This window comes from Poecilia formosa, unplaced genomic scaffold (genome assembly GCF_000485575.1).
Source record: "Poecilia formosa unplaced genomic scaffold, Poecilia_formosa-5.1.2 Scaffold45, whole genome shotgun sequence".
NCBI lineage: Eukaryota > Metazoa > Chordata > Actinopteri > Cyprinodontiformes > Poeciliidae > Poecilia > Poecilia formosa.
In genome coordinates this window covers 2,116,895-2,128,371 of record NW_006799984.1, presented here as the reverse complement: position 1 = coordinate 2,128,371, position 11,477 = coordinate 2,116,895, and the positions used below count along the sequence as shown (strand labels likewise).

Sequence of the window (11,477 nt, the reverse complement as noted above, 5' to 3'; positions counted from 1 at the left end):
TCCCTATATCATTTTTATATTTTTTGAATGAAAAGCAGATGACTAAACATATATAAATAAAGATTTAGTCCTCCATTTAGTCAAGACAATACAATATACTGTATGCAGCAATATAGCAAGTATTCCCAACATATTTTTCAATATTTATTCATGAATTTATTTTGTTGTCTTGTTTTTATTTACTTTGGGATTTTTGGAGGTGATTTGTTGTAAAGTTTTCTTGTCATTTTGTAAAATGAAAAATACACAGTAAACCATAGGTGACAATTTTTTCTCTATCATATGAGGCAGCTGTGGCTCACTGTTGAGGAATACTTATTTGGTAACAAACCAGTTACAATTTCAAAGAGAAAAAACAAAATGTATGACCCTTTAAATTTTAAGGATTTCCTTCCATCTGCAGCCTTAGTAAAGCTAAGTTTGTACAGTTCCCATAAGAACCAAATATCTTCATAGAGAAAATAAAATCTACAACATGTTCTCTGGAATATAGTGTGGTTTATTCATTCTAATTGATGTGCTATTTTAAATATTAAAAACATCAAGTAAAAACAGCCACATACATATATGTGTGTGTATATATATATATATACACAGCAGCAGAAGCAGGAATTTGGGCAGAACTGAGCAGGGCATTGTTGTGCTTTTAGATTATACATGGCTGAAACCAACAAAATCAAAGAAATAGTATTCTGTATGGCAGCAATACAAAATACAGCCCAATATTCTTCCGGGCTTTTGGAAAAGCCCTGCAGAATAAACATTTGAAGAGGACTTTCAGAAATACTTTCCAGCAATTTCTAGAGTACTCCAGATTATACAAGCTTCTTTAATGCCATTTATACATTACTTTTCTGGGTTAATTTTACTTAATATCCAGGTTATGTTTCTGTAATTTACAAGCTACCTATCTTTAAAGACTTAAAGAGCAATTTCCTGGTTATCAAAGATTAGTTTCTAGAATTTTCTTGTTAATTTTATGTTTGACCTCAGTGAAGGTTACAAATTACTATCTGCAACTCAATTACTCTATTTTTAAAAAATCCAGGTTATTTTTCTCAGTTTTGGGGAATTTATGGGTTTATTTTGTAAAATATACAGATGAATTTTTCAGGAATTTTATATTTGCTCTTTGGAACTAACAGAAGACTTTCCTGAAACCTTTTTGGACCTTGCGGGCTACGGTTAAACTTAAAGCAGGTCGAGTTCCAGCAAGTGAATGGTAAATCAGCCAGTAAATTTCATAAAAATAACCTGTACTTTTTAGAAAATAACCTGTAAATTCTGGGGAAGTCTGGACTGCATGATATATTGTTACCAGAGCAATAACCTTGTGAAGCAGCATCATGTTGACCTTTTTCTAAAAGGCTTCATATTCTCTGTTTACAATAATGTGAGTAAAGATATAAATGTCAATAAGTATTGTTAAATAGTGTCACCCTTTTGTTTATATCCGGGCATAAAATACAGCATTAATGTCCACCTATATGTTTTTGTTCAACATAAATGATCCTAGATAACTTACTAGCACCAAATGAAAGTTTCTATCCAAATAAAAAAGAGAAAATGTGTAATTAACTGTGTAAGATTTCTAACTGATTTACAGTAATTCTTAATCTGTGCATCTAGAAAAGTTTGTCTGTATTTTTATATTTTCTAAAACTGCAGCTTAGAGTAAAGCATCTATGTGCTGTATCTATTTTAAATGGTAATAATCAACATACTTAACTTTCCTGTGAAACAACCATCAGTTGGGCGAAAAGGAAAAACAAAACAACAACAACAAAAACTAATTACTGTCTGTTCAACATTCTTTCTGTCCACAGGATGAACTGCTGTTAAACCCACCTGAAGCATAGTATTGTCATTTTAAAGTAGATATAGGCAAGGGTGATCAGAGCAAATACAACAAAATCAGATATGCACATTGAGTACACTTATAACAAATTAAAGACAAATATTAAAAAATAATTTTTTATAAGGTAACACAAGATTGTGGCGTTTACCGTGGGATCTGTGGGTGCGTTGAAACTACTTGTCTGCTTTAAAAGAGTCTTTAACACACAACTATGATGATGTGGCGATATACTGAAGGTTCTCTGTAAACATTCTCTGTTCTAGGCCTCTGTTTCTGATTGATCGGTGGTGACGCTGCCGTTCAACTCGCCCAAAGCTGATTGCTCCTGGATGTCCGTCATCTCCCCGACGGTGAAGATGGGTTCCCCCGCCTTGCTGTGGGCCGAGCCGCCGTCCGGCTGCTTGGTGGCTTGTTCGGCCAGCGTGGGCTCTTCATCCAGCCTGCTGGAGATGGACCAGTAGAGGTGAGCGTCGAGTCTGGCCGCCGCCAACGCCAGCTCCCGTGCCGAGCAGGAGGGCGTGCCAACCTTGGTGGGTATAAGGGAAGAGAAGTTAGTTAAATCGGACCTTTTTGTACTTCCATTTGGGTTTCTACTACTTCTAAAAGCAGCCCAATAAATTTGCCAAAAAACAATTTTCACCTACCCACATGTTATTTGTTCTCCTCTAACTCCCATGATAGTTGCAGCCTCAGGCACCTGTCTGCCTGTGTCTTATATTGTTCATATGTCCTTTTTTTGTTCTTTGAATGGTCGGTACTGGAATGAATTTTGTTGTGCTTTCTGTACAGTGACAATGAAGGCTGATTCAGATTTTGAATGTAATTGTTTTTAGGGTCTGAAAAATGAACCGTTTAAAAACCCTCTGGAATGTAACGTCAAAAATTAGCAGGTTCTGCCCCTCACCTAGCAACCCTAGCCAAGCCATCCCATTACCTAGCAACCCCAGTGAATTCCAGTCTGTCACCTAGCAACCCTAGCCAAGCCATCCCATTACCTAGCAACCCCAGTGAATTCCAGTCTGTCACCTAGCAACCCTAGCCAAGCCATCCCATTACCTAGCAACCCCAGTGAATTCCAGTCTGTCACCTAGCAACCCAGTCTAAGTTCCAGCACAACTGCTCAGCTAGTTTTACCGCTGTATACTGGAAAAGACAGCTGTTTTGTTATTAACTTATTAAAATATTATTTATTTAGTTTCTCTTCAGGACCAATAAAGTATTTTTGAATTAAATAACCATTCAGAAACTTGTTGGTTGTGCAGTATGCTCTACTAATGCTTTTCAAAGATGTATGGTTGTGTAATTGCACATCCATTTGCAGCCATTTTGAGTGTAAATGTTGAGTTGGTGGGCGTGGCCAGCAGAATTGCCCACTATTTGTAGGCAAGAGGTTGTAGTTTCTAACTCCAGTGTGTAGTACGAAAATGTTTGTCCTTTTTAGTTTGCCTGGTAACAGAAATACGTAAAAAAAAAAAAGATTTCTGTAAGTATTTCTGCGAGTGCCATTTCTGGCAACCCCTCCTAAGCTGCGTTTCCAGTCATTAAAAATTGCTTTTTGTCATGAGGTGGTGAAGGTGAGAATGAACGCAGGAGTCCAGGTTATGAAGAAAGTGATGATGAATTTAATGATGAAAGTGGCTCAAACAGTCCAGATCAGGCAGCACGGCAGAGACAAAAAGCACACAGCTAAATACCGGTAGCAACTGACACAAAGACTGAACACGGAGCAAAGTAGTCTCAGGACTATACAGTTCAACTGAGAACGACTGACAACAACCGACAAGCTACATACGACTAAGATCTGACAACAGACAAAGACAACAGGTGGACTTAAATACACTGGGAGGGTGGTCAGGGAACGAGACACACCTGGGAAACAATTAACAGGGAGGACAGGACATCACAGAGACTCACAGGGAACAGGATCACAACAAACACAGAAAAAACCCAAAAATAAACACAGAAAACTCAAATCCTAACACTTTTAATATGATGCAACTGTTCAAAATGTATGAGAAAAAAATGAAAATGTTTGAACATTAGAGACATAAAATAAAACCAAACTTAGATTAAAAAGAATAAAACTGGGTTAAAAGCTCAAAGTGCAAATAAGAAATCTTTAAACTGACAAAGTTACATGAACACATTTGAAAAAAGGATGACTTGGACTGGAAAATATGAACAAAGCCTTCTGTAAAGCTTGTCCATCATATCATAATTTGAATTTAGCTGTTTACCACAGTTTTAGCAATGGGGTTGCCAGGGAAACCCTCCCCTGGAGCAGAGCAACAGGCATCCTAATTAGATGGTCAAACCACATCATCAGACTACATTCAATGCAGCTTTTCCCCAGTCTCACTTCATCTGAGAACAACCCAGACTTCCAAAGGAAGAACTGATCCAGGAACTGTTTTGAGTCGTGGTTATGAACCACATAACCTTTTTCAGTTTTACTTCACTAAACCTCTCATCTGTACAAGTTACAAAACCACAGACTTTTTTTTTTCCATTTCAAGATTTTTGTGGAAAAACAGCTGCTCCAGTGGTATCATAGGACTTCATTTACTCAAATTCCCTTCCTATTTAATGACTTTGAGGTGTAAAAATTGGTTTGAGTTCCTACATTTCCCAGCATACCATTCAGTAACCCCATGAGAGTGGGAGAATTTAGCATTGTGTGTAAGAGGGGGCAAGAACAGAACTGAGAGAGAGTTTTTATTTACCAGAAGTTTGTGTTTTTCCGTTGCTTGAAAGAACTGTTAAGGCAACCAAAAGCTAACATTTCATCTGCTTTCTATAAAATAGGCCAAAATATAAGTAAAATTGATTCAAAATCATCAGAAAACAATTAAGAATTTAAATGTTATCTTTGAGGAGAAGTTACCTCAAAAGTGTGATGAAAGGCTCCATAGTCGATGTCAAAGAAGCCCTCCGCCAGCAACATCATGGGGCTGAACCTGTGACCCCACAACACCTCCTCCGCCAGGTAGGAGCTCCGCGCCTGACACGTCATCCCTGCACACATAAAACACACTCTTGAGGTACTTCTGATGGGGAGAAGGATTTAAATAAACAGGCTTGACAGAAGTGACATCTTTCTTTGAAAGACAAAGAATGTCCCCTGACCAAATGGTTACATCAGCTGAATTATTTAGAAAACCACTCTGATTATTCAGGATGTTGAGTGAATCTTCATCAGTGTAGACAAAGCATTTGCATAGATTAGGCAATGTAACTTTTTGCAATCGTCAATCTTAAAGTTGTGAATTTTTTAATGCCAAGCAGACATGCATTATGTGAAGGGAAGATTAATTTCAAACACGTCTCACCGGTGGCCTCCACCATTCCTTCCAGAATGACCACAATCTCGAAGTCCTCTTTCTCCAGCTGGGCCTGCGACATGTCCCAGAAGGGCGAGCGCGAGTCGATTTCATGCGAGATCACCAGCGGGGAGACGAGGAAGAGGCGGTCATCGCCCGTCTCAAAGCCCACACTGATGTCTGTTTGGTCCAAAGGGATGAACTCACCTGGAGGAGACAAAAACACCTTCTAGTATCCAAACAAGATCCAACAAAAGAGCAATTTATTGCAAATATGTTTCCATATTGTGGTTTATATTTCTTGTTTTACCCTCTTGTGTCTGCTTGGACTTGATTAGTTTGGCCCTCATGTTGGCCCCAACGATGTGAGAGCTCCGAAGGTCGCCCACCCTGAACATCAGGCAGAGCTTGTCGTCTCTTAGAGAGATGACGGCGTGCTTGGAGAACACCAGCGTCTCGGCTCGTTTGTTAGGCTGGGAGATCTTCACGAACATGCAGCCGACCTACACAGAAAGGAAAGAGGAAGAAACAAGAACGGCCTGCGGTCAGAATCCGAAACAAAACAAACAAAAAATTTAACAAAAAAAGGACCCAGAGGGTATTTTCATCAGCTGGAAAAGCTGATGAAAATAACAAGCAATGCTTGTTATTCAGCATTTATAATTAACTCTTCAGCTAAGCAGTCCGGTGATGCTGTGCAGCTGCAGCATCTCCATTGTAGCTGCTGAATACATTCAGAGCCGAGCTTTTCTCAATAGACCTATTTCCAGCTTTCAGTGTTTAAAGAAGTAGTGACACTTGAATTAACCTCAGACTGAAATATTTTGAAGATGCAGAGGGAAACATCCCACGTGTCCATCAGCTCTGAAGATGTTTTTTTTTCCAATTTGCAGACATGCATAAACATGATTTAGCCTTGATGCTGCTGCGAGAACTCATTTAAATCAAATCAACGCATGCAGTATTAAAATGTTCCCGGTTTTAGAGGAATGTGCCTACCATCAAATCAGTGTCTTTTAATGATATTCTAATCTTCTGTAGGCCGGATAAAAACTGGACCCGAAGCAGATATTTAAATAAAGCTCCAGTTTGACTTATTCAATCTTCCCTTTTCTTGATCAGTTAGGAATTTGGTAAATGCCAAAATTAGATGCTTTTTTTAAATTTTTTTTTTACAAAGGTTCTTTCATGTATTTCCTTAGATCAGGGATAAGGGTGTAAGAAAATGGATGGATGGATGGATGGATGTTGATGACAAAGTGCTAGTTTCTCTGACAGATAATTTCACTTATAGCAAGACACTTTTCATATTTTATATGTTACTAGTAAGACCAAAAATGCTATGTAAGATTTATTATTTTTGCAGTGTATTGGTGTTTACACCAACTTCTGATTAGTGTTTGAAAATTTAAGCTAAAATTGAGATTCATGAAATTAGAAAACATTTTTCCAGTTTGTTACTTTCCAGTTTTGGCCAGGTTGTGTGAACTTTAGCCTCTGTTTTCTGTAATTAGTTGACAGGAGAGGCACATGTCTGCTTAAAGGTTTATAATTTTTAGTGTTCAGGTGATATTCTGCACATCTCTGTCATGACAAATGGTTATTTGAGCTACCATTGCTTGAGTTGCAGAACTGTAATTGGTTGGTTGGACAACGTTTACACTTAAACGTGAAAATAGCTGCTAACAGACGCGCAATTATACAACTGTACATTTTTGAAAAGTAAAAGTAGAGCCTCCTGCACAACCAAATAGAACGCAACAAGTGGTTTCTGGATGGTAAGTCAATGGCTGCTGTCTTTTCCAGCAGCCATTGTACAGAGCATACAACGGCAAAACCAGCTGACCAAATGTGCTGGAGCTCAGCTTGGGTTGCTAGGTAACAGGCTGGACTTCACTGGGGGCTTCTGATTTGTTCTGTTTTTGAAACGGCACCAAAAATTATTAAGTAATTGCTGAAAATAAGCGTTTGGTCTGTTTTTAGAAGCACAGAAACATGAAGAACATGAATTTTGTATAATAGCTCCCGTCAAAGTGTGATGAGATAGAGATTAATTTTTATTATGTTCTGCTTTAATAGGTATTAAGGATGATCTACATACAGGTGCAACAGTACTTATTATCTCTGTTGCTAAGCAACTAATGTCACTTTTCTCATTTATTGAACACAGCTGAGTATTTCCACTTTGGAAATAATTAACAAATGACGGTCCAAATGAATATCTCCAGTTTTTACTATTTCTGTCCCCTCATTATTACAAGGGACACTAATAAATATTTAGTTTCCACTGCTGTAGTATTAGATTTTCTTCTTTAATAAGTCATATCCTACAGCTCACCATGAACGCATTGACCATGGATCCCAGTATGGCCTGCAGCAGCAGCAGCATGGTGCCCACCGGACACTGATCGGTGATGACTCTGTGCCCGTAGCCAATCGTCGTCTCCGTCTCGATGGAGAAGAGGAAGGCTGATATGAAACCGTTGACGTTGTTCACGCACGGCGTCCACGCCTCGTCCTCCAGATGGTCCAGATCCCCCCTTCGGGAGTGAAACGAGGAGAATGTGTGAGAAATAGCAGGGTGGGAGGAGACGACAAAGTGGGTGTCAAAAGAAACAGCAAGAAGAGTGAGAAGAGTTTGTTTTTTTTACTGTTATTTATTTTTAGAACGTATGGTATACGTATAAACATGGCAACTCAGCTCTCCTTTTCACTCGACAGAATAAATCCGGCACAGATTTATGCTTGGTCATTAACCTGACGTGTTCGGCTGTCATTTTTTCCCCACTCTGCAAAAATCTAATACCTTTTTCATCACATCGTCCCAGTATATCATAGGCATAATTCACCCCTCTAAGAGCCTGCAGAGCTTCCCTTCAAACACACACTACACGGGTTAATGTCGCTCATTACCACTGCTCCAACAGGAGAGGCACAGCTAATTAATGGAAGTGGTGTGAGGAGCTTTATATAATCTTTGACTTTTATCGAACTGTGCTGGTGACCAAAGAATTGAGGCATCACAGAAATTGCTCTGGCAACATTTAAATGCAGTCTGGAGCAGATAGCAAAGGTCATCGTTTTTCTAGCAGACCATGTTAGCTAATTAGCTCCAGCAGACACACACAGATGAGAGTTCCCTGTCGTGATGAAATACACAGCAACGTTTATATGTGCATGGTCATCTGTTTTTTCATTTTACTTAGCGGGGTTTCAAAGCAGAGATGTCTAAAATGTAATGCCTCCTTTTGATGATTAAATTGATAGTTTTGGAATATGTGAACGCTAACCGGCTTGCTAAAAGCTTCCTGGAAAGATTGATGCCACTGTTTTACCAGTCAGCAAAATATGATGCTGTGGCTAAAAGGCTGTTATCTCATAACTGGAGTAAAGGAAACAGCTCACCGAACCAGGAATTTCTAAAGCTGTTTAGCACAAAATATATTGCATCCGGAGAAAGAAATGAAGTACCGTACATCAACAATGATGACATACATTTTTATTAATTTGAATCTAACAGTCAGGAACAATATTTATGTTTTGGCAACATTTAAAAATCACAACGAGTTCTGTGTATTCATTGTTCATTCTGCGAATTTTTAAACTCTTTCTGATCGTTTTTGTGTATTTTGCGTGCAAAAATCCACAAATGCAGCAGTTTCAACTAGTTAGATTTAATCTCATAACCTTCTGTGTATCTGCAGAATGGGTTGCAGATGCATAAACCTTACTAATGCTGATAAACCTTACCTACAGTAGGCTATGAGGTACCAAATGGCGCCAAAGAAGAGCCACGTGACTGCATAGGCCATGACGAAGACGAAGAGCGAGCAGCGCCAGTTGAGGTCCACCAGCGTGGTGAAGATGTCGGTCAGGTAGCGGTACGTCTCCCGCATGTTGCCGTGCTGCACGTTGCAGCGGCCGTTCTTCTCGACGTAGCGTTGCCTCTTACGCCGAGCCCGGGCTGACAGGAGAGACAGAGTGCAAACATTCATTTAGGTTTCATCCCATCATCTCCAAAATCTCAGAAGTTCTGAATGAATTTCAGGATTTAAAAATGAGGATTTCAATCTTGAAATGAGACGAGGCAGATGAATGAAGGAGATGAATGAAAACAGGTGACAGAGGACATGATGCTCGGAGAGAGAAGAATGGAAAACAGCTGAAAACAGACAGGTGAGGAGCAGAAAACAGATGAAGTGTGACAGGACAAACATCATCAAACACCATGAGAAGAAAAGCTACACTAAAGAGCTGACAGCACACAATAAAAACACATTAAACGATGATCAAACGACTCACTAAGACTTTTATTGCATCAAATACTACTGCTACACACAAGGCTGCCTCTTACAGGTGGAACTACAGGGGAAAAAGGAGGAAAAAGGAAAATATGACAAAAAGAGTAGATTTTTCATTCAAATGATAGTCCTCGGATGAAAAATTATAACAAGCAAATACAGCATCTTAGCGATTATTATATGCAAACTAGAGTACTGCGTAAAACACTGAGCTGCAGCTGTTTTTACAAAAATTTGCGGATTAAATGTTTCTATTACATAAAAAAAACTCTTGAGAGAGAACAGGAGGAATTGCTCAGATTGACTCTTTTGGGTTATAATAGTTTTGGATTCTTCATTAAAGTTTAGTTTTATTTCGTTTTGAAGGAATTTTTTTGTCTGATTCTGTTCGTTTTGTTGAGTGGGTTTGCTAGTTTTTCTGAAGAAAATCCTTCTGAAAATCAGGGGAGCTATTAGTGAAGACATTAAAAGAAGGTCTGGCTCACTAGAAGGAGAGATTAAAGCAGGAATGTCCAAAATGTGGCTCAGGGGCCCTATGTGGCCCTCTGACAGAATATTTGAGGCCCCCAACTGCACTTTATTGAACAGAACCCAAACCAGCTTTTAATTAGCTTATTAAGTTTAGTTAAACATAGCAACCACTTGGAAAGAAATTGACACAAATTCTGTTTATATAACTGATGAAATTTGTTCAATTATTATAATAATTGCTTCTTTTAATAAAGTCCTTTTAAAGTTTTGGATATACATTGCATAACATCCATTTCCCACAAAAACAAACCAACCAAACAAAGAAATGACTACTTTATTTGAATGATTTTAGTTTTAATTTTATTTTCCTGTGACTGGACAATTTTGGCCTACATAACTAAAATCATGGGTTAAAAAAAGTAAGAAAATACTTGTAGTATTGTTCCAGTTCTAAGACTGACAGCATTTTTAGGTTTAGACTTTTTCCTTTCTCTAGTCAAGACTTGCTGTAAATACTGGAGGCAAAAGATGTGCAGAAGTGTCAAAATCAGTGAGGGGTGAAAAAGTGCTGCATGATCCAAATTAGAGATTTGCTACGACTGCAAGTGAGATACAGAGAGGAAGAGGAGGAGCAGTCAGCTCTAGAGGAGAGAGCACTGCAAAAACACAAACTCTGAAGTATTTTTTTGTGTCGTTTCTTACTACACTTAAATTAAGACAAAATAAACTTACAAGTAGCTGTGTAGCAAGACGTAGGAGCTTGTTTTAGGTCAATAATTCCTTAATATTGATAAAAATGTACCAGATTGTTTCACTTATAACGAGACATTTTTCTCATGTTATAAGTGAAATAATCTGCCAGTAGAACTAGTACTTCTTCACCAGTATTAAGAAACTATTTACCTAAAACAAGCCCGTATATCCTGTTGAAAATGTATTTAATATTTGCACTAGAAACTGAACAAAAATACTTGGTGAGTTTTTGTGTTTTCGCAGTGAGAAATGGAGAAGAGCCAAACATGATGTTTTTGCACCAAGCGGACTGTTCAGTCGTCCATACTTGATAATAAAAAAAAGACTGTATTTCTCTTGAGAAACAGGTTTGACATTAATAAAATGAAGGGCAACAGAGGTCGCTCACCCCAGCCGAATCGCCCCCTCTCTTTCTCAGGCTGGGTCTTCTTCCTGTGCTGATTGGCGTTGGCCTCCCGCTCTGCGAGCTTGGACTGGAACGACCTTTTGACCTTGGCCGGGGGCGGAGGGGAGGGCATGGTCTGCGTGGTGACGACGTGGCCCAACTCCTCGGATACATTAAAGACTCCAGTGGAAGCGGTCGACTTCGTCGCAGCCTCCTCTTCCTCGCCTTCGGCCTTCACCTCCACAGGAAGCGCCAGGGAGTCGGGACGGGAAGGGAAGACGGAGTTCTCCAGCGCCATCGTCTCTTTGTGTGTGTGTGTGTGTGTGTGTATGTGTGTGTGTGTGTGAGTGGTGTGTGTGTGTGTGTGTGTGTGTGTGTGTGTGTGTGTG

The 11,477-nt window shown here is 39.1% G+C and overlaps 1 protein-coding gene across 2 annotated transcripts in view; it reads right to left on the bottom strand.

The window, feature by feature from the left end:
- Positions 1–478: 478 nt before the first annotated feature.
- The window catches only part of kcnj9 (potassium inwardly rectifying channel subfamily J member 9), a 14,768-nt gene continuing 3,769 nt past the window's right edge, over positions 479–11,477 (bottom strand). The window contains exons 2-8 of one of the 2 annotated variants that reach the window (XM_007552053.2): positions 11,092–11,477; positions 8,929–9,142; positions 7,517–7,718; positions 5,489–5,681; positions 5,188–5,385; positions 4,743–4,873; positions 479–2,384 (exon numbers count right to left, since the gene is read on the bottom strand). The exon at positions 11,092–11,477 is cut by the window's right edge and continues 156 nt beyond it. In XM_007552053.2, the coding sequence (XP_007552115.1) occupies positions 2,118–2,384; positions 4,743–4,873; positions 5,188–5,385; positions 5,489–5,681; positions 7,517–7,718; positions 8,929–9,142; positions 11,092–11,386 (1,500 nt within the window). In that variant the 5' untranslated portion in view covers positions 11,387–11,477 and the 3' untranslated portion in view covers positions 479–2,117. The remainder of the gene's footprint in view (positions 2,385–4,742; positions 4,874–5,187; positions 5,386–5,488; positions 5,682–7,516; positions 7,719–8,928; positions 9,143–11,091) is intronic. The other variant, XM_016671472.1, reaches the window with a different exon arrangement.